The sequence below is a fragment of the Vitis vinifera genome, chromosome 16 (genome assembly GCF_030704535.1).
Source record: "Vitis vinifera cultivar Pinot Noir 40024 chromosome 16, ASM3070453v1".
In the NCBI taxonomy this organism is placed as follows: domain Eukaryota; kingdom Viridiplantae; phylum Streptophyta; class Magnoliopsida; order Vitales; family Vitaceae; genus Vitis; species Vitis vinifera.
The window spans coordinates 20,553,665-20,576,506 of record NC_081820.1 but is presented as its reverse complement, the minus strand read 5'-3'; the positions used below and the strand labels follow the sequence as shown (position 1 = coordinate 20,576,506).

General features: G+C 40.3%; 1 protein-coding gene across 3 annotated transcripts in view; it reads right to left on the bottom strand.

Moving 5' to 3' along the window:
* The window catches only part of LOC100257207 (valine--tRNA ligase, mitochondrial 1), a 50,108-nt gene that overhangs the window by 20,519 nt on the left and 6,747 nt on the right, over nucleotides 1-22,842 (bottom strand). For all 3 annotated transcript variants that reach the window (XR_787902.3, XM_010664228.3, XM_010664229.3), the window contains exons 8-14: nucleotides 22,364-22,441; nucleotides 22,159-22,242; nucleotides 21,883-21,962; nucleotides 4,552-4,609; nucleotides 4,176-4,475; nucleotides 3,848-4,018; nucleotides 1,024-1,223 (exon numbers count right to left, since the gene is read on the bottom strand). Coding sequence is in view for 2 of the 3 variants with exons in the window: in XM_010664228.3 (XP_010662530.1) it covers nucleotides 1,024-1,223; nucleotides 3,848-4,018; nucleotides 4,176-4,475; nucleotides 4,552-4,609; nucleotides 21,883-21,962; nucleotides 22,159-22,242; nucleotides 22,364-22,441 (971 nt within the window). In the remaining variant the exon portion in view is untranslated. The remainder of the gene's footprint in view (nucleotides 1-1,023; nucleotides 1,224-3,847; nucleotides 4,019-4,175; nucleotides 4,476-4,551; nucleotides 4,610-21,882; nucleotides 21,963-22,158; nucleotides 22,243-22,363; nucleotides 22,442-22,842) is intronic.

Here is a 22,842-nt window from a genome sequence, read left to right as displayed (position 1 = left end):
CAAGTGATCCTCATATCCTTGACCCATAAACCAAAGTTCAACAGAGGCAGACCAGGAAAGATAATTTTCACTCCCAACTAATTTCTCCGAAGTAATCATAGGAGATCCAGATATGACAGAGGAAAAAATGGAAGCTTTAGTAGCCATATCCACTTATCTGGAGAATGAAGTATGTTTGGATCGAAGAGAGCCCTAATACGGCTTCAGATTGCAGCGTGGCACCACCGAAAAAGGGAGACGGCCTCAGATCGCGGTGTGGTACCACCAGAAAGGGAGAAGAACACTTCCCAAGGCACGTGCAGGGATTGGAGTGGAGAAAAAGTGGTCGGAGCTTCGCCGGAAAGACTGTTTGGAGGGCCGACAGAGACAAAAATCCCCAAAAGAGGTACGTGCAGGGCTCGGATGGGAGAACCAGGGAGGTGGGAAGGCTGATCGGCGTCAGGCGAAGCTGGAGGAGGAGGCGCGTCGCCGGAAAAGCTCTCACGCGCCCCCACGCGCCGGCGCGTGAGATTCAACCGTCGGCCGGAAAATTGCGCGTGGCCGGCGCGTGGCTGCTCTTTTGGTGCTGGTGCCTTCACAAAAGTTGGAGATCTCCTCCAGGCGCTCCTTCTGGTATGGTCGGTGTCGGAAAAATAGGTCACCAGAAAAATTCGCCGGAAAGTTCGCCGGAAAATTTGCCAGCGGTGAATGGTTTCTAACGACGATCCGACTGACCGGAAAGTATTGGGAGATGGGGAAGGTGACCGGAAAGAAACACGGTCACCGGAAGGTTTCCCGGAGTTGATGACACGGAAAACAGGAAAGAATTAGGTTTTCTTCCTTGGCTCTGATACCATGTTGAGAGAGAGAGAGAGAAAGGAGAAAAACCTTATTCACATTCATTGTAATCTCTACTTACAATTAAGAGATATATATATACAAGGCTAGGAGTCCTAACTACCATACATGTGACCTATATTAACAAGGAAAAATAGTATACTATACATACATTATATTCAACAGTAAGATTGCAAATGAAGATACCTTTTCCAGTCAGCAGCATACTGCTTTGGAATAATCTCAATTTTCCTATTCTCATCATCCATAACAGCATCAAGAGCTTCATTGGCAATTCCACTGCAACTAACATACCACTGAGGCTTTATCAGTGGCTCCACAACATCCTTGGTCCTTGAACAAAGGCCTAGACGCATCTCATTATCTTTTGCGCCTTTATAGAGTCCCTAAATGCAAAGAGCATTCAGCCAATAAAGTTATTGGAAATACGATATAAATTTATGGTAGGACATATAGAAGAATGAAGCGGGAACAATTGGTATTAAACCCTGTACAACAGAATGCTCAGTAAAATGCTATATTTTCTAGTCACAAATTGCCACCACTGTCATAAGAACATAAGTGTATGCAACGCTCATATGGTGGAGTAAAATGACGTACTTCAGATAGTAATTAGCACATAAAGGCTGTCCTAAGAAACATGGAAAAAGGGGTAGAAAAGATGAATGTCTTGGAAAGATAAGAGCTAATACACAACCTGGAAAAAACCACAAAAAAAGGCAGCAAATAAGGCTTGATTTAGGACATTGGAATTTGATTTTGTAAATGAAGCATAATAGAGAAATTCTATATGATTCCCACTATTGGAGAAAGAATGGAAAGAAATAACTGTACTGATCAAACAGAACATGACATTGTCAGTCATAATTTTTCAATAAATATTGCCACAAAATTTGAGCCATAAACAGTGAAAATATGCCAAAAAGATGTTCAATAGCTTGTAAGAATTATAAGTAGGTGGGAAAACTTCTTCTATTTCTACCATTTTGAGCTTATGCAGTGATGCACAAGGAATAACTCAATTACCTACAGAAAAGAGAAAATATCATCGTTTGGATTACACATCCTGACTGCATATTTCACCTGCAGCATTCATTCTATTTCCTGAACTTATGATTTGAAGTTTAAAACTCAATCTATTTATAGTTATGATTTTCAAGAAAGATGAACTAATAAGTTGATAAGATTTTAATGTGTTACAAGAGTTTATAGAATAACATTTTTTCATTTCTTGGAGCTTATAGATTTTGCATTTAATTTCAACATTTTTATTTCTGGCAGAAACTTAGAGATTAAAATTTTTCAGATAAAATAGCTTTGGGAGTCTTGTGCCCCTCTGGAAGCAGCTTTGGTGCTTGCTAGAGACAAATGTTCAATGGATGATCACTTCATTGGTAGGAAGTGGAACAATCTAATAGATGTTATAATAGATATTGTCTCTGCATGAGAAGAACCTATCAATCACCTTTTAATCCATTATGATGTACATTGGGTGCTTGATGCATTTTCTTTTCTCTGGTGCAAGTTCTTGAGTCTTTCCAAAAACAGAGAAGGACATCTTTGCTTGTTGGTGAATTAAAAGAAGGGGGTAAGACCAGAACACATCTGGAAGGTGGTGCTGCATCAAGTAATATGGGGTATTTGAAGCAAAATGATAGCCTATTTTCTTAGACAATTAGTTACCCATTTAAAGAAGAAAAATATTTTTCTCTGAGCTCTGCCATTTGCAGCTCCTCTTACCTTTTTCTAAATCTAGAGCTTCATTTAAAACCTTTTTTAGATTGTTGCCCTCTGAATCAAGCCCTAGCGGCTTTCAATATTTCGAATGTCCTCAAATTCCTTGTCTTAATACATCTTTATTCATGAAGGTCCTTGAAGCATTGAAGATTTCTCAGCATGTTTCCTTGGATGCTTCAGCATCCTATTTCTATGCAGCTCACAGGTTTACATTGCTCCTACATATCCCAGAGTTGTCATTTCCTTTCACAGAGGTTCTTTTATCATACACCAAGCTAAGAACATAGCTTGCTTACCATTTGTTGGTTTTCCTGTAAATAACTTAGAAAGCATGGTACTAAATATTGAATACGCAATTCAGCTTTAGAGCTTTACCAAGGATGTAGTGCATATTGAAAAGGAAGTTATCAAGTAGCATCAGCATTACACTGCCAAGTGGCCATTTATTAAATTGGAGACTAAAGATTTGCTACATTCATTTATATTGCTGTATAACATGAAACCTGGATATCTATAGTCCTAGAATACTTTTATTTTATGCAAATTTCTTAGCTCATTTTTAATTCACTACTGGAAGGTTTTTGAAAAAGTTATGGATTGGTAGGCCCCATAGAGGATTTGACAGATGCAAGTAACTTACAATTGTTGAACCTTAGCTATGACCTTCAGATAGTGACTGGAAGTATAACTTTGATAGGAAAATTTTTCACCTCAGTTGAGGAAGAAAAATTTGAAACTTTGCCTAATTATTCTGAACATCTAAACAAAAGTTACTTCAGCAAGCATAAATAAATAAATAATATATCAAATGACAGGAACTTCACTGCGACAGCAAGGCATTTATGCCAACTGCCAGCAGATAAAACCTCAGATAATATGGCCCTACACCACTTAAATTACTGGGGAAGCTCAAACTCTGGACCTCTGGTTCTTTTCCAAAGGTCACTACTGCTAAGCTACACCCAGGAGGTTAGGAAGAAGCGCATCGGTCAAATCGGAAAAAAGATTTACTTGGTCTTCTATAACCGCCATACTCATATATCTCATGTCCATTTTTACAATGCCTACAGCAGTGATGAAGACCATTGAGAGAGTTTAAAATGAATTTGTATGGGAGGGGATAGAGGATGCTAATAAGGTTGATGCATCTAAAGTGATAATAATTAACCCTCAAGAATAACCCAATTCCTCATAAATCACTTGGATACTATGTATAAGTTAAGCTACAGTGCCCCAGCAACTAGAACAGGACAGATATATGCAGTACCAATACCTTTTCGTGTAATGCTGCAACCACAGCCTCACGGGCTTTGAAACGTGGCATCCCTGCAAACTCTGGACCACCATTGCTATTTATTTTCCCATCATCGGTGAAAATGTTGATGAACTCAAGATTATGACGCTTCCCAACCTCAAAATCATTTGGATCATGGGCTGGAGTTATCTGCAAGAATTTAAAATGAATGGTTAAAAATACATACATCCCATAAGGAGAATTAAGAGAAAGATTAAAGGAAAGAATTCTCTCATTAGGACTATTATAAAACAAAAAGATGAGAGAGAGAGAGAGAGCATTTTTAAGCTTTAGATAGATGCTTTACCTTAACAGCACCAGTCCCAAAATTCTTATCAACGAGTATTGCATCACAAATAATAGGAAGTTTCCTTCCATTAAATGGATGAATGGCGAATTTTCCATGAAAACGCGTGTACCTTTCATCATCAGGATGTACAGCAATAGCAGTATCACCAAGCATTGTTTCCACTCTAGTAGTGGCCACAACTATCTCTTCCCCTCCTTCTATAGGATAAGCAAACGATGTTAAAACACCAAACTCCACTGGCTTTTCATATCCAGGAACCTTTAAGAGAGTCCTAACTTTGATGTCCTCATAGTCTACCTACAAAAACCAAGCAACATTCAGAAATGCAGGATATAGTCCTATTGCTAATACACTTAAAGGTATCATGGCTTACCTCAATATCAGATATTGCTGTTCGCAAGATGCAATCCCAATTCACTAATCGAAGATCCCTTCAAAGAAAATAAAAACAGAAGGATAAATATTTCCAAAGAGGTGTACTCATCAAACTTAAGGAAATTGCACACCAGATCAAACAAAATAAGAGCAATTAGCCTAACAAACTAAAGGATGAAACAAGTCCTTAATTTCATGAGAAGCAGTAAAGAAATCTAGAAGTCATTGCCCACTTGAAATAAGTACTGCTTTATAATTTTCCCCAATTCATTGATATAATAACCATACAAAAGTAGTTTCCAATGATTAACTCAAAAATTAAGAAGAGTTCTTTGTTACTATAATATCACCACCAGGCATTTTTTCCAACAAATTGCAAAAAAGCCAACAAAGTAAATATAAAATGGTTCTTAAATTTAACCTGCAAACAAAAAATTACCAAATAAGCCATCAGAAATCAACTAGATTCAAAACAATGAAACTGGTAGGAGAACAAGGTACAAAAGCCACTATATTAGTTTAACCACCTAGCTGACTCCTCACCTATAAAGGTATGTTTAGATACAATCAAGGATGAAAATATGAATATCAAAAGATGGTTTGATTTTACAAAAATCTCGATAACGATTAAAAAATCACCAAATTTGACCTCGAAACAAAGAAATTTGGATAAAACTTTGAGTAATGATAAAAAAATTAAAATTAAAATTAAAAAAAAAATATTACAATGCACAAATTAAACTAGTTTTTTTTTTTTTTTGTGTAAAATGATAAAACAAGTGTCATTGGTCAATAATACAAAATGTAAATAAATTATGTTTAAAAACTAAAGTGCATAAATTATAGACTAATTGTTTACATTCAAATTACATATTAAGCCACAACTTACAAGAACCCAACAAAACATCTTACTCAAACATGTTACATGATCTCGCAAGATGGCATGCTGGTGGTGATCCTGGAAAATGCCCTAAGCACTAGGTGTGAGGAAGTAGGGGGGATGGAAGGGGGGATAAGTGCAATATAGGAGTCACTTCTCCAATGTTTGATGGGGGAATCCCACTATGCTGAGGGTTACTTCAGCAAGCTAGCATCCTTCAGCAGGTTTGTGGGGATGCTAGTTCACAGTTTTGAATAAGAGATTCTAGCATTTATGAGGAGGATGGAGCTTAGAAAAAAGGAGAGAATTACAGAACTTTATAGACAACATAATGTTCTTGCATAATTTATAGCCAAACAATTAAGGAATAGAGTTTCATTTCACAAGGCAATAAAAAAAGCTATTGCAAAGCCTTAAGCCCAAGGAATAAATGGAAGTTAGCATCCAAACCTAGATTTGAGACTAAACTTCTAAATTTAGAGTGCTCTAATAATTATAACGCTTTATCAAGAAAAGAGAAGAGTAGGAAGAGCAATTGGGAGCTAGCAAAGGTTTATCAATGAAGCTACGGATTTTATAATGGAATGTTAAAAGACTCAATGATGGAAAAAAACAAAAAATTATTAAATCATTTATCAAATCAGCCATAGCACACCTTGTCTCTTTATAAGAAGCAATGGTCCAACAAATGTTCGTGCAGATGATGAGGAGTTTGGGAGTAGGAAGATTCTTAGAATGGGATGTTGTGGAAACTAGGGTACAAGTAGGTAGGATTTTGGTTGGAGTTAATAGAAATGGAGGTGGTGGTGTTTTCAATCTCTTATCAGTTCAACAACTCTTAAGAATAGTTCACTTGAGTGTTCTCAAGGGTGTATGGGCCGGTACAAAGTGGGAACAAAGAGACCATCAACACGAAATTGCTTGATATAAGAGGGCTTTGGAATTATTCCAAAGTGTTAGAGGAGACTTCAATATTGTTAGATTTTTTTGGGAAAGGGGGGATTGTTAAAGAAGCTCATCACCAATGAGGTGATTCCCGAAGATCATTGAGGAGCTTCATTTGCTAGACCTTCCACTAGTTGGTGGTTCTTTTCTTGGTGTGGTGGGAGGGCAGTTTCTATTAGTAAGGCTCTTTCAAAAGAAGCTTTAATGCCACTTTTCTTGTGTTGGTTCCTTACCCTAAGAACGGGAAGTTGAGGATTTGAAAGATTCAAACCATAAGTTTAGTTTTGTGGAGGTTTCGAAAAAAGTGGTATGTGTAGGAAATCTAGGAGATATTTTCTGCTATTCAAGTATTGTTGTGTTAGGAGTTAGTTGTTGTTTTTTAAAATTATTGTTTAGAGTTTAAATTTAAATTTTGTCCTGTTTTTTAGGAGTCAAGTTGTTAACTGAGTTTGAATAAGTCTCCTAGTTCCTAGGCAGCAGAATTGTTAGCTATTCTCTAGCTATCTATTTAATTAGTTGTAATCTCCAGCCTTGTAATTAATTTGAATTTTAAAAAGTTCAGAAACCAGTTCAGTTTCAGTAGGAAAGTAATTTCTGCTTATTAGCATCCCATTTCTGGAGGGTAGACAAATTTTGGATATGGTCCTTGAAGCAAAAGAGGCTATAGACTCAAAATTGAAGAGCAACACTAGTGGGATCATTATAAGCTGGATATCAAGAGGGTATATGTTCATGTCAAATGGGGCTTCTAGCTAGCAATCTACAAAAAAAAAAAAAAATAGGTTCTAGTCACAAGTGGATTGATAGATCAAGTGGTGCATCTTTATAGCTCGCTTTTCCATCTTGGTTAATGAAACCCCATTTGGTTATTTCCAAAGTTCCAAAGGCTTGAGACAGGGTGACCCTCTTTCTCCATATCTCATCACCATGGCTATAGAGGCACCTTTTTGTATTCTGAAAGAGCTAAGGAAGGGGGCTTCATTGTAGGCCTTTCTATTACTAGAAGAGGTGGTAGGGTGATGGAGGCACCATATATATTGTTTGTTGATGATGTTTTTATCATCTATGATGCTAGTTACAAGCACAAAGAACATTTGAGTTAGACATTCATGTGGTTTAAGGCAATTTGTGGTTTAAAAATCAATTTGGAGTAAAAGCAAATTGATCCCAGTCAGTTTCTAATGTGGCCGATCTAGTTAATGGTTTGGGTCATGGGGCGAAACATGGTGGAGAAAATATTTCAAAAACAGCTTGCTATGTGGAAAAGACAATAACTATCAAAAAAAGAAAGGTAAAAAGCCCTTTTAAAAACATGTGGCTAAGGGTGGAAGGTTTTATAGATAAATTAAAGAGTGGTGGCAGTCTTACAATTTTTGGGGAAAGCCGAGATTTGTGCTTGCTAAGAAGTTACAGGCTTTGAAATGCAACTTGAAGAAATGGAACAAAGAGGTCATTGGTAATGTGTCAGCTAGGAAGGATGTTGCCTTGGAACAATTAAACCATTGGGACGGTTTAGAAAGGCTAAGACCTCTCTCAGAGGAAGACAGGAGAAGTCAGCGGACAGCAAGAGATGAATATAGTCACTTCACCATCCTTGAAGAAACTTCCTGGAGGTAGAAATCAAGGGCTCTACGGTTGAAGGAAGGAGACAAAATACAAAGTTCTTTCATCGCATGGCTAATGCAAGGAAAAGGGGGAAATTTTACCAGTAGCCTTATGGTTAAGGGTGTACAGCTGAATAAAGAGGGGGAGCTTAAAGAGGGTATTGGGTCCTACTTCAAATCCATGTTTGAAGAAACTCAAGCGAGAAGACCTGTTGTGGTTTAAGGGCTGTTTAGAAATCTTGACTCCTTGGATAATGAGACCTTGGAGGGGTCGTTTTCAAAGGAGGAGGTAACTACAGCTCTCTCAAATTTGGGGGGTGACAAGGTGCCAAGGTCGGATGGTTTTTTGTTGGCTTTCTAGAAGTTCTGTTGGCCTATAGTTGGGGGAAAGTGATGCAAGTGTTTGAGGAACTCCATTCGCAGAATATTGTTTTTCAAAACCTTAACACAACCTTCTTAGCTCTCATCCCGAAGAAAGGTGGGGCAAGTGATGTGCAGGATTTTAGGCCTATTGGTCTTGTGGAGTCTTTATAAGATTATTGAAAAAGTCCTAGCTAATAGGCTAAAAAGGGTGATGGGAAAAGTGGTATCGAATAGCTAGAACACTTTTATGGAGGGTAGGCAGATTTTGGACGCAGTTTTGGTAGCCAATGAGGCGATTGACTCGAGGAAAAGAAGCTCCAATGTGGGTTTAGTGTGCAAATTGAATATTGAAAAAGCTTATGATCACGTAAACTGAAATTTCCTTCTATTAGTTTTGGAAAAAATGGGATTTAGTCCCAAATGACGGAAGTGGATTTTTTTTTCTGCATTTCAACTGTGAGAATGGAAGTCTTAGTCAATGGCACTCCAATAGATTTCTTCTCAACATATAGAGGCCTGAGGCAAGGGGACCCACTCTCACCTTATTTGTTTGTGCTGATTATGGAAGTGTTCAGCAGTTTAATTGCAAGAGCTGGAGAGAAAGGTTTCATTAAGGGTTTTAAGGTAATAGGGAGAGGTGGAGAAAGGGCTAATGTCTCTCATTTGTTGTTTGCAAACGACACCCATCTTTTTTGCGAGGATAATGGGATCAATTGAAATTTTGGAAATGGGTTGCTACTTGTTTTGAACTAGTGTCAGGCCTGAAAATAAACCTGCCAAAAAGTGAAATTATACCAGTGGGGGGCACGAAGGATGTGGATAGAGCAGCTGCATTATTCGGGTGTAGAGTAAGGAAGCTCCCTACTACTTATCTAGGTTTACCCCTTGGAGCCCCTCATAAATCGAGTAGAGTTTGGAACGTTGTAGATGAGAGATTCAAGAGGAAATTGGCTGCTTGGAAAAAAAATATTAGTCAAAGGGAGGAAGACTTACCCTTATTAAGTGCACTCTTTCAAACCTTCCAATCTATTTTATGTCGCTTTTTATAATCCCAAAGAAAGTGATAATCAAATTAGAGAGAATTCAAAGGGAGTGTTTGTGGGGAGATTTGGAGGAAAGAAGGAAGATCCATTTGGTAAGTTGGTCGGTTATTTGTAAAGATAAGAAGCATGGAGGGTTGGGTTTAAGGCACTTAGAGGGTTTCAATCAAGCTTTTCTAGGAAAATGGCTTTGGAGCTTTCCCCTAGAAAGGGAGAGTTTTTGGAGGAAAGTCATTATTGGAAAATTTGGAGAGGTGGAAAGGGGTTGGACCACTAGAGAGGTGAGGGAGTCTTATGGGATGAGTATTTGGAAAGACATTAGAAAATGATGGGAGGATTTCCTTCTTAGAACTAGTATCTGTATTGAAAATGGTAGACACACGAGATTTTGGTGGAACATTTGGGTTGGGGATTCTAATTTGAAGGATCTTTTCTCTAAGCTGTTCAGAATTGCAGCCCATAAAACTGCTTCAGTGGCTGACCTATGGGGAGGCAAGGAGGTGAAGGCGGATGTTGGGAGGTGCACTTTAGACGATCCTTCCAAGTTTGGGAATTGGAGGAGGTGACTCGTTTTTTAGAACATATTTCTGCAATAAAGGTCCAAGAAGGGGAGGATTCCTTGGTTTGGAGGAACGATGGGAGGGGAAAGTTTAATGTCAAATCATATTATAGGTCTTTAAGGGCCAAGAATAGATTTTTATTTCCAGCCATAGAGATTTGGGGTTCAAATGCCCCTCTTAGAACTCGTTTTTTGCTTGGGAAGCAATTTGGGGAAAAAATTTAACATTAGACATGTTAATGAAGAGGGGCTAGTCCATGGTCAATGGGTGTAGCCTTTGTAAAGATAATGAGGAATTAGCAGACCATGTTCTGATTCATTATGGTAAGACAAGGGAGCTATGGACTCCACTATTATCATCTTTTGGACTGGTGTGGGTATTCCCGACTTCAGTGAGAAATCTTCTTCTAGAATGGAAAGTTAAGGGACTAAGGAAGAAGAGGAAAGCAGTTTGGAGATTGGCGCCTATTTGTCTTTTTTGGTGTAATTGGGGAGAGCGAAACCAGTGTCATCAAAGGCAATCGCTTGGGTCGCCTAGGCCATCAGGCCAAGCAGGGTAGATAAAAATCGTCTTTTGAAGACCTAGGCAAAGTGACTTCAAAGAGGCAATGCCTTGGGATAAGGGATAAGGCACAAGGCATAGAGGCGGTCGCCTTTGACCATGAATTACAGATTAAACATACTTAGATTATAATTTCATTCAATCTAACATTGGATTAAACAAAGTATAAGATAAAATATTGTATTATCAATCATAGAGATAATAAAATGGAGGGTTATCAATCTAGTCTTGATGGAAGTAATGACAATTTTAATTTCAACAATGACTATGATGATGATGACTAAAGCTTTTGTAGAATGTTCAATCTCTTATTTTGTTTTTTATTTTTGCTTTTTAGATGTTTGAAAAATTAGAATATACATTTAGATAGGATGAATATCTTTAAACAATATGATATCTTTAAAAAATGGGTGCTTTTGGAAGAAACGCATTGGAGACAAATGTCAAGGGAGCTGTGGCTTAAGGAAGGGGATAAGAACACAGGGTTCTTTCACCGGATGGCTAATGCCCATAGAAGAAATAACTCCATGGAAAAGATTAAGATCAATGGGAGGTGGCTAGAGGAGGAGCAGGAGGTGAGAGAGGGGGTTGTGAATGCCATTCAGCAGCTGTTGTCAGAGGAGCCAGCTTGGAAAGCTGATATTGAGGGACTGAATCTTCAAAGGTTAAACCATATTGAAGCTGAAGGCTTGGAGCAGCCATTCATTGAGGAAGAGATTCATGCTGCTCTGATGGGAATGGTGATAAGGCTCCAGGCCCAAATGGATTCACAGTGGCCTTTTGGCAATCTTGTTGGGATTTCATGAAGGAGGAGATTGTGAATATGTTCAAGGAGTTTTTTTATGAGAAGTCCTTTGCTAAGAGTCTCAATTCTACCTTCCTAGTCCTCATCCCCGAGAAAGGGGGGGCTGATGACCTTGGGGATTTCAGGCCCATTAGTCTACTAAGGGGATTGTATAAGCTCTTGGCCAAAGTGTTGGCCAATAGGCTGAAAAAGGTTTTAGACAAAGTGGTCTCTATGGACCAAAATGCTTTTGTGAAAAGAAGACAGATTTTGGATGCCTCGCTCATAGCCAATGAGGTGATTGACTTCTAGCATAAACGTAAAGAGAAAGGGTTGATTTGTAAATTTGACATTGAAAAAGCCTATGATAGCATTAATTGGAAGTTCCTCATGAAGGTTCTACACAAGATGGGTTTTGGAGCTCGTTGGATGGAGTGGATATGGTGGTGTATATCAATTGCAAATTTTTCTATTCTGGTTAATGGGGTGCCAGCAAGTTATTTTCCCAATTCCAGGGGGTTGCGCCAAGGAGATCCACTCTCTCCCTACCTTTTTGTGTTGGGTATGGAAGTGTTAAGTGCGCTTTTAAGAAGGGCTGTTGATGGGGGATTCATATCCGGCTGTAGTCTTCGTGGGAGGGGGGGAATGGAAATAAATGTGTCCCATTTACTATTTGTTGATGACACTATTATCTTCTGTGAAGCAAAGCAAGATCACCTTACCTATCTAAGTTGGATTTTGGCGTGGTTTGAGGCAGCCTCTGGTCTTAAAATAAACCTAGCTAAGAGTGAAGTAATTCCTGTTGGGGAGGTTGAAGACATCGATGAATTGGCTGTGGAGATAGGGTGTAGAGTGGGGGCCCTTCCTACTGTTTATTTGGGGCTGCCCCTTAGAGCCAATCACAAGGCCACGGCTATGTGGGACGGGGTGGAAGTAAGAATGAGAAGAAGGCTAGCCCTTTGGAAAAGACAATATTTGTCAAAGGGCGGGAGAATTACCCTCATTAAGAGCACTTTGGCCAGTATACCTATTTACCAATTGTCTCTTTTTCGAATGCCCAAGCTAGTTACAAAAAGGCTCGAAAAATTACAAAGGGATTTTCTTTGGGGAGGGGGAAGCCTGGAAATAAAAATCCACTTAATCAATTGGGAGGTGGTGTGCACCCAAAAGGAGAAAGGGGGTCTAGGCATTTAGAAGATTGATCTCCTGAATAAGGCTTTGTTGGGCAAATGGATTTGGAGATTTGCCTTTGAAAAAGAAATCCTTTGGAAGAAGGTGATCGGGGTGAAGTATGGCTATGAGGGTTTTGGTTGGAGAACTAATGAGGCTCGCGGAACGTTTGGAGTGGGGGTTTGGAAGGAAATCTTGAAGGAGTCGTATTGATGTTGGGATAATATAGAGTTCAAGGTGGGAGAGGGGACCAAGGTTAATTTCTGGACTAATCAGTGGTGCGATAATGAGGCGTTGTCCCAAAGTTTTCCCCAGTTGTTTGCCTTGGCGACCCAAGGAACACCTCGGTAAATGAGATGTGGGATTCTAGCTTTGGCTAAGGAGGTTGGAATATAAGACTCTCTAGAAACTCTAACGATTGGGAGTTGGACGCTTTAGGAGAGTTGTTTCATGTGCTGAGGGACTTGAGGATTTCTCCTGAAGAGGACTCAGTGATATGCAAAGGAGGGGGACATGGTCTTTTTCGGATTAGAGATGCTTACAAGCTGCTAACAGTCCCTAGTGCCATCACCTTCCCGAAAAAGAGTATTTGGGTGGACAAGGTCCCAACCAAAGTTGCTTTTTTTGCTTGGGAGGCTACTTGGGAGAAGGTCCTAACTTTGGATAGGCTTCAAAGATGGGGCTGGCATCTTCCAAATCGTTGCTTTTTGTGTGGTTGTGAAGAGGAAACTATAAATCATATTCTTTTACACTGTATAGTTGTAAGGGTTCTCTGGGAGATTGTCCTTGCCTTGTTTGGGGCTAATTGGGTGTTCCCAGAGACAATCAAAGAGATGTTACTTAATTGGAGGGGCCCTTTTGTGGGGAAAAAGAGGAAAAAGATTTGGAATTTCATTCCGTTGTGTATTTTTTGGACGGTTGGAAGGAAAGAAATAGATTAATTTTCAGGGGGCCTCTCTAGCTATACAAAAGTTGAAAAATTCTTTTGTTTGTAACTTGTGGAGTTGGGCTAGGGTGTATATGGGAGAGGAGTCCTCTTCGCTTTTAGGTTTTTTGCATTGGCTTGCCATTCCTTAAGGGATGGTGAGTGTTTTGTTCATGTGTTTTTGCTTAGGCTGCTATGTATACTTCCTGTATGCTTTGTGGCTTTCTGCCCCTTAATATATTTGTGCTCATTTATCAAAAAAAAATATGATGTTTTTTATAAAATGGGGTATAATATTTAACACTTTCAATAATTATTACTATTTTGTTAATTTTATAAGACATCATAAGTGATGAAAAATTAATAGTGTTGATTGTTGAAAACAACACTTATATTGGTTGAATATTGAATAGGTAAATATATGTATATTTTCTATTGCCTTACTATAGTTAGGTTATCGCCTTGTTTTTTGCCTTTCATCTTAGGCTAAAAGGAGTCTTATCACCTTGATATTGTTTTTTGCTTTTGATAACACTGAGCAAAACCGAAGAACTTTCTAAGAGGAAGAGTTGTTAGATCAAAGTTTGGGGAACCTCTTTTTCCATTCACTTATAGAGTGGTCTCATCAGTTTTTTGATTTAGATTTTCCTTCTTTTCTGAATTTTTTGGGTGATTGGCATGGTGGCTAGCTTTATTTCTCTCTAGTTTCTTTCTTTCTTTTTGCAGCCTAGTTTTGGCTCTTTTTGTATACTGCCTGTATACGTAGGGTACGCCCCCTGTTTTGGCGTCTTCTTATTTCAATTTGCCTTTGTCTATCAAAAAAATAAATAAATAATTGCATTGAAAAAAATAAAGGCTAACTCTAACTAAAAGTACTTTATCTAGCTTGCAATCTACTCCATGCCATTACTCATCATCCCTAGAAAGGTGAGCTTAAGGTTGGAGAAGATTCAAAGGGATTTCCTTTAAGGGAAGGTGCTATTGAGAATAAGTCGCATTTGATAAATTGGTCGATCATTTTCATGGACAAGAGGAATGAGGCAATCTTGATAGTAGAAGTCTCTCAATTAGGAACTAGATAAGAATAGAGGTTTTTTTATAGAAGACTACAAGTGCAGATGAGGAGGAGAAAATAATTTGGTTGAATTCTAGGTGTAGCTAATCCATAGTTAAATTCCTTTACTCTTCTTTGTCTAACAGGAGAATGAAGTTTTTCCCTTCAAGCATTGTTTTGAATCGTTAGGTTTTGTTGAGGATCGAACTTTTTACTTGGGAAGCAATTTGTGAAAGGATCTTGATGTTGGATCAACTCAACAGGAATGGATGGAAGTTGTATCAGCTCAATAAGAGTGGATGGAAGTTGTCGAACAAATGCTATATGTTTAAAGGAGAAGAGATGATTGATTACATCATCCTTCATTTCTCAAAAGTAGTCATTCTATAGCAGCTCATTTATTCTTTGTTTGGATAGATTGGGTAATGTACTCTTCAATAAGAGGTGCCCTCTTAAATTCGAATGGATCCTTTGTTAGGAAAAAGAGGAAGAAAGCTTTGAGATTTTTTCCTTTGTGCTTATTTGGGTCATATGGAAGAAAAGAAATGGGAAGGTGTTTGAAAATTCTGAAAGGGTGGATCAAGCAATCAAACAATTCTTTAAGTAAAATATTTTTTAAGTGGATTAAACTGTATATAGGAGATTTCTCAATGTCCATGGTGAACTTCATTGACTAATTGAGCTCCAAATAGGGATAAGGAGTTGGTTTTTGTCTCTCTTCTCTTCAACGGCCCTTCAGTGCCTGTTTTACACCATATAATACTTTTTTTTTTTTTTTTTTCGATAAGTAAAAGAATTTCATTAAAAAAAGGGAGAGAGACGCTAAAATAGTGACTCTAAGTATACAAAACCTATACACCCGCCATCAAAGGCCAAAAGACAAAAAACCGATTGCCACAAGCCTACTTAGAACCCAACCAATCAATAAAATTAGCTATAGTTAGAGGGCAATCGTCTATGAACAACTTGGCCTCAGCCCATAAAGTAAGAATAAAAGAGTGTTTCAATCTCTGAATTGACACCGATTCATCCTTGAAAGCCAATCGATTCCTCTCCTTCCAAACCGTCCAAAAAATATGAAGAGGAGCAGCTCTCCACACCTTCTTGCGATTTTTGCCCATGAAAAAACCATTCCAACCTAGAAGGGTCTCTCTAACTGAAAAAGGCAAAACCCAAGACACCCCAAATAAAGCAAATAGAAGATCCCATAACGCCCTCGTCCTGGAACAATGAAGAAGAAGGTGGTTTATGGTCTCCTCTTTCTCAAGACACAAAACATCTATTCGCCAAGGCCCATCCTCTTTTCTGGACTAGATCCAATGTTAAGGCTTTGCCCCACGTGGCCTCCCATGCGAAGAAACTAATCTTGGGCTGCAAATTCGCATTCCAAATAAAGCTTGAAGGAAACAAAGACGAACCACCCGCTTCAAGAGCTACGTATAGAGACTTGACCGAGAATTCACCGCTCTTGGTTTCAGTCCAGGATACCGTATCCTCCACATCCTCAATAACTCTTTTACTCTGAATCCTCTCCATAAATCTTTCCGCCTCCTCAACCTCCCAGTCATTGAACGCTCTTAAAAAACAGGGGTTTCCAACCCCCCCATCCCCCCTCAACCAAGGGATCCCATATATCTGCCACCCACGCTTCCTTCTCAACCATCAAAGCAAAAAGAGAGGGGAAGGTCATACACAGAGGAGACTCCCCACACCATCTATCCCTCCAGAAGCTCACCCTTCTCCCATTACCAACTATGAAAGCCATCCTATCACTCACCAACTTCCAATCCGCCCTAATTCCTTTCTACAAACCCAAACCATGAGCCTCTCTCACTTCCCGCAAGCACCATCCCCCTCTAGCTTCTCCATACTTCCCTCTAATCACTTGATTCCACAAAGCCTCTCTCTCATTTGCGAAACGCCAATTCCACTTAGCAAGAAGAGTCTTGTTAAGGAGGGAAAGGCTTTTGACCCCCAAGCCTCCTTTCGCCTTGCTTAAACACACCAACTCCCATCTTACTAAGTGAGGCTTATGTTCCAGATTGCCCCCACCCCATAGGAAATCCCTTTGGATTTTCTCTATTCTCCGTCTAACTAAGCTTGGTAAGCACAACAATGACATTAAATAGATGGGTAAATTCGATAATGTACTACGAATGAGAGTCGCCCTTCCTCCCTTGGACAAGTATTATCTCTTCCACATAGTTAACCTTCTTCGAAAGCGCTCTTCCACACCATCCCAAACTGTGACTAACTTAAAAGGAGCACTCAGGGGCATCCCCAAATAGGTAGTTGGAAGACTACCCGAACTACAACCAAACTCCCCAACAAGATCATCCATACTCTCCACCCTCCCTACTGGAATTAATTCACTTTTTTCCAAGTTTATCCTCAATCCTGAAGCAGCCTCAAACCACATGAGAAGCCAACTGAGGTAAGTCAACTGTTCTTGTGAAGGTTTACAAAACACTAGTGTATCATCAACAAACAACAAGTGGGAAATTAGGACCCCTTCTTCGCTCCGACCTTTTACCCTACAACCAGATAAAAAATCTCCCTCTACTGCCCTTTTAATGAAAACACTAAAGACCTCCATAGCAATGACAAAGAGGTAGGGGGAAAGGGGATCGCCCTGCCTCAAACCCCTGGAGCTTTGAAAAAAGCCCGTAGGGGTTCCATTGATCATCACTGAGAAACTTGCAGTGGATATGCACCACCGAATCCACCTAATCCATTTCTCCCCAAAGCCCATTTTCTTCATGATTGTGAGAATAAAATTCCAGTCCACTTTATCATACGCCTTCTCTATATCCAGTTTGCACAAAATGCCACTCTCATTATTCTTAAGGGTCGAATCAATGGCTTCATTGGCTATCAACACTGCATCTAGGATTTGTCTACCTTCCACAAACGCCCTTTGAGCTTTGGAGACCACCTTTCCAACCACTTTTTTTTGCCTATTGGCTAATACCTTAGCCAGCCACTTGTACAAGCTTCCCACCAAGCTTATAGACCTATAATCCCCTAAAGCTTCAGCCCCTGCTTTTTTTGGAATTAAGACCATAAATGTTGCATTTAGGCTTTTAACAAATTTGTCATTTTCATAAAACTCCTTAAAGAAGCTCATCACATCAGCCTTCACGAAATCCCAAGCAAAAAGCCAAAAGGCCATAGAGAATCCATCTGGCCCCGGGGCCTTATCCCCATTACAGCCCACTAGGGCGTCAAATACCTCCTCTTCCATAAAAGGAGACTCCAATGCACTAGCGTCCAAAGGCTCTAACATCTCAAACTACAGCCCAGATACAGAAGGCCTCCATTCCCCCGGGTTAGACAACAACGTCTTAAAAGCATTGGCGATCCCTTCCCTAATATCATTCTCCTCCGTAAGCCACGCTCCGTTAATCTTAATTTTGTCCACATTATTCCTCCTCCTATGTGCGTTGGCCATTTTGTGGAAAAAAACCGGTATTTCTATCTCCCTCTTTCAGCCACACTTCCCTGGATTTTTGCCTCCACGTGATTTCTTCAAGTAAGACCCATTTTTTATATTCTTCCTTCGCTTCGTTTCTGGCTTCCAGCTCTTCCAATGACAGCCTGTTGGTTTTCTCCTTTGCATCCCAATACTCCATCTGCTCCAGAGCCATATTCTTTCTATATTCAACCCTTCCAAAACTGTTTTTGTTCCACTCCTTCAGCTTAGCCTTCATAAATTTTAATTTTTCAGCCAAGATAAAACTTGCGGATCCACTGAAGCTGCCTTCCTCCCACCATTGCTTCAATAGATCCTTTACGCCTTCCGCTTTCAACCACATATTCTCGAATCTAAACGGGATAGGGCCTCTTCTCAAACCCCCACCGTCCATAAGAATCGGAAAGTGATCGAACACGGGTCTTGGAAGGAGAAACTGTCTCGCATCTCCAAAATGGCTATCCCACTCCTCATTAACCAAAAAGCGATCCAACCTTGAAAAAGATTGGTTATCAGCTCCTCCAATCCAAGTAAAAGGGCCTCCCACCATGGGCAGATCCTTTAACTCCAGCTCTTCTATCACTTCTGCGAACCTTCTCATAATTGAGTTCAATCTCCCTCCTCTGTTGCACTCTTCCGGTCTCAGAATGGCATTAAAGTCCCCTGCAACGCACCACGGCCCATTCCAAAGCCCCTTAATGGCCCCCAGCTCTTCCCAAAAACTCTCCCTCTCCCTCCTTAAAGTTGGCCCATAAACCCCTGTAAACGTCCAAATAAAACCATCCTCGCAGCTCTTAAAAGTGCACGAAATAGAGAACAATCCTTTTTGCATGTCAACCAACTCCAGCATCATGTTGTCCCATATCACCACTATTCCTCCGGCTACACCCCTTGAGTCTACAGCTCCCCATTCAAGGAACCTGCCCACTCCTAAGCTCTGAACAATGCCCGTGGACATTTCCTGAATCTTGGTTTCCTGTAGGCAAACCAAGTCCACCCTATTTTTCCTAATCAAGGCTTTGATCACCTTCCTTTTGTCGCAATTATTAGCCCCTCTTACATTCCAGGTGAGCATTCGAAGCTTCATTTACACCTACTCGTGCTTCCCCCTCCTTCTCCTCCTCCTCCACCTCCAATATAGTTCACAGTCCATTCCAATTTTCTCAATTCTCTTTCGAATTTTGACGTCTCTAATTTTCTCCTTTTTCTACCATCCAAATTACCTTTTTGAATTTTCCTCTCTTTCATTCTTTTGAGCAAGAACAATATTTCCCCTTCAAATCCCTCCGTCGGCATTCCTAGGTAGCGGCTAAATTTAGCCAGGCTACTAGATTGCCAACACAGATCCCCCTCTTTGCCCCTCTCCTCCTTGTCCTCATGGGAGACTCTTTCCAAAACCCCTACTGATAACTCCTCGGTATTCCCAGACTCTCTACCCACCAAGTCCGAAACCTCAGCCTCCCTTCCATCCGCCAAAATCATCCGTAGCGGGTCCATGACTGCTCCCCCTTCGTCATCTGAAACTGTTCCCCGGTCGGAAGCCCTAGCCATGACAGCACCTTCCCCGTCCCACCCAGAAGGAATAGAAAAGAGAGAGATATCCCGTTTCCCCAGAGACAAGAAAGGAGAAGAGGTTTGATCGGAATACCTGGAGGCCTCCTCCAATAATGCCTCGTCAGTGATTTCTGAGAGATTGACGGCCGGACGAGGCGATCCCAGCCTGGACCCAAACAAATCCCCCTCCTGCTCTCCGCCACCACTGCGACGCCCATCGGGAGCCCTAACCCCTTTTGCAATCTTCAAAATGGATCGTCCCTCCCCCACCTGGCCTTTAAAAAGCTTCAAATTGGGCCGGCCCATTTCCTCTGATTTTTTAATCCCTTGGCCCTCCACAGCGGGCTCTCTTTCCCAGCCTGATTCACCTTGCCGGCCCAATGGCAGATTTTCTCCAAGCCCAGAGCAAGAACTCTTCCCCCAAGCTGAAGATCGGTCTCCTATTGACCCGTCAGCCTCTGATGCTGCTCCCGGCACAGTACCAGAGGGCAGAGCTTTCTTGCTGCAGCTTCTTTCACCTACTTTGTACTTCTCGGCCACTTTTGCAGGTTCCCCATACGTCTTTTCTCTCACCCTTTTGAATCCAGCGCGTGTATCTCCTTCTCCGTCATCCCTAACCTCCCGCTCTTTGCCCTTTTCTTTTCTTATCGCCGGAACCACTTTCGACAAGCCTGGTTTCACCTCCCACCATAGCTGGAGAGTGTAACAAAAAGATCCCACTACTACTTGCATGGTACTCGGCCACTCTACACCTACATATCTCACTGATATTCTGGCCCACCTTAGTTCCTTAAGATTAGCAGTATTTACATCCACTTCGACGAACCCCCCGCAACAGTCCCCTATCTTTTTGAAAGCTTCCTAACTCCAAAAATGCAACAGCAATCCCACGACTCTCACCCAAACACTCTCGGCTCTCTTGCCATTTTGAGAACACCCCACTTTTGGGTCCCACCTGTCCAAATGCAGAGGCGATTCCTTGAACCATCTGTTTCCTCTTAAAAGCACCTTGTCTGCCTCATCTTTATTCTCAAACTCGATCAGCAAGAGAGGGCCCCCTATCCTTGCAAACTTCATTCCTCCTTTAATATTCCAACAGGTTCTCCCCCAACTTTCAAGAGCATACATATCTGGATCCAACAGTGGAGTATGTCCCCAACTGCCAACCAGACATCGGTCCATTAACTTCCTCTCACTTGAGATGTCTTTCTCCCCCAGCTGTAACCATAGTGTTTCCCCTACCTTTTTCTCTCTTGATTTCACCACATCGACATAGGATTTTTGGGCTTTTCCTTCAGATTCCCCAACTGTACTCCCTGTTCCATAGGAAACAGCATTTCCCCTAGGCTCATCCCGAGACATAACACCAAGGGAGCGAAGCTTTTCAGCCAACAAAACCCATCCTCCCAAAATACCTTTTCCTTCTGGAAACACTAAGCAATATCTCTTTGATTCCAGGTCAACCACGGAACACAATAAGAACCTACCTGCCTCATTTGCTCGACTTTCCAACTTAAACCTCCTTCCTCCATCTTCCCACCTTTTGACCAGACCCTGCACAAAAACACCCCTATAGCAAGCCTCCACCCCTTCCAGCAAGCAGCACAAGCTGAGACTTCCAAACCTGACCCACGAAGTAAAGCCTCTACTCCTTTCCACAATATTTCCCCTACATCTCTCCCCAATCACCTCTACAAAGATTTCAAAAGATTTTGAATCCACTGCAAACCAACATCTACCTCCTCCCTTCATTTCCACATTCCTCTTCATTTCCAAAGTGCTTATGATTCCATACATGCAGATCCAATATATCAATAATACACCATATAATACTTTTATGCACCCCTTTGTTAGGAGCTTTTAATATATTTGCTATTTGCCCATCAAAAAACAAAATCTTACCTTAATTATATAGTGAATTCTTAATTGGTAATTGATTAAACTCAACTAGGACAATCCAAATGTGAGAGGAGAGAGAGGAAGATGAAACAAACTCGGAGGAAAATGAGAAAGGAAGGTTAAATGAGAGAAAAATGAGAAAGGGGGATTAAATGAGAGAAAAATGAGAGGGCCCTTATTTATAGCCATTTAGAGTCCAACTATTGAAGGTCAAAAGTTCTTGTACAAAACATTAAGAGGAAGGTTCTAACAACCATGTTGATATTTTTTCACATATTGGTACCCCTAAATTAAAGATATTTTGGCAAAAATATTGCAATAATGTCAATTTTTTTCATTCTTAGACAAATAAGCAACCGTGGCCTTCATTTTATGAACATTCAAAAAAGAACAATAAATATAAAAATAACACCTAGATTCATATTCCAAAAGCTGTGAATAAACCAATTCAAACTTACAACTGCATAAATGACAATTAAGATGAAGAAAAACAAAACACTTTCCCATGCCAAACATACCTATAGATAAGACCCTCCTTGTAAAGCCTAACAAAAGCCTCTGTAACAGCCAATGACCTTTTCTCATCCATTGTAAAACACTGGAAGAAGATCAAAAAGGAAGTAAGGAAAAGGATGTGAAAGTAAAATTAGAAAATAAAACAAGAAAACAGGGGAAAAAAAGGGTAACAATTACACTTCCACTAAAACCAACCAAAGATGTAACCCAATCAAAGAGTCCTAATACTTTTGTCAAGAGAGAATTCAAATCAGATAATACCAATTTTGAATCCTTACCTCACGGGTCCAATCAAGAGAAGCACCCATACGTCGTTGTTGTTTCAATATGACCCCCCCATACTCATTCTTCCAATTCCAAACCTTTAAATGCAAAGAAATTGTATTCCAAGGATATACATAAAATATGTGTTAGAATTGAAGACAGCTACTTGAGGGCTGAAGTTAATGAAGTTAAAACCAGCTTTCAACAGCTCAAACTCACTTCAGATACAAAGTTCTCACGGCCAATATCATGTCTGGTTAATTTCCTTTCCCGCATTAACTTCTTCTCCACAACGACCTGCAGATTCCACATAATAACATGTTTTTAAAGAAAATAAATATCCTTTTAAATATTAAAGCTCACATATGCCTACATGGCATGGCACAAGGATAGAGAATTCATAGCAGAGGTATTGCTGCTTATACTTGAGAATGCATAGCAGAAGGGTTGCTGCTTATACTTGAGAATGCATAGCAGAAGTGTTGCTGCTTATACTTTGCTTATGTGTGATGCCACTGCATGACACATGGTATGAATTCAGGCCAATTAGTTATACATCTTTAAACCACCACCCACCCCTCCCCCACTCCCTTCAACCCTCCTGCATCAGATTCATCGATCTCAAAATTCTGGGTTCAGCTCCAAATCAATGCACTAGCACTATATCATCATTATAGCCAACTTGTAGGAGACAAAAC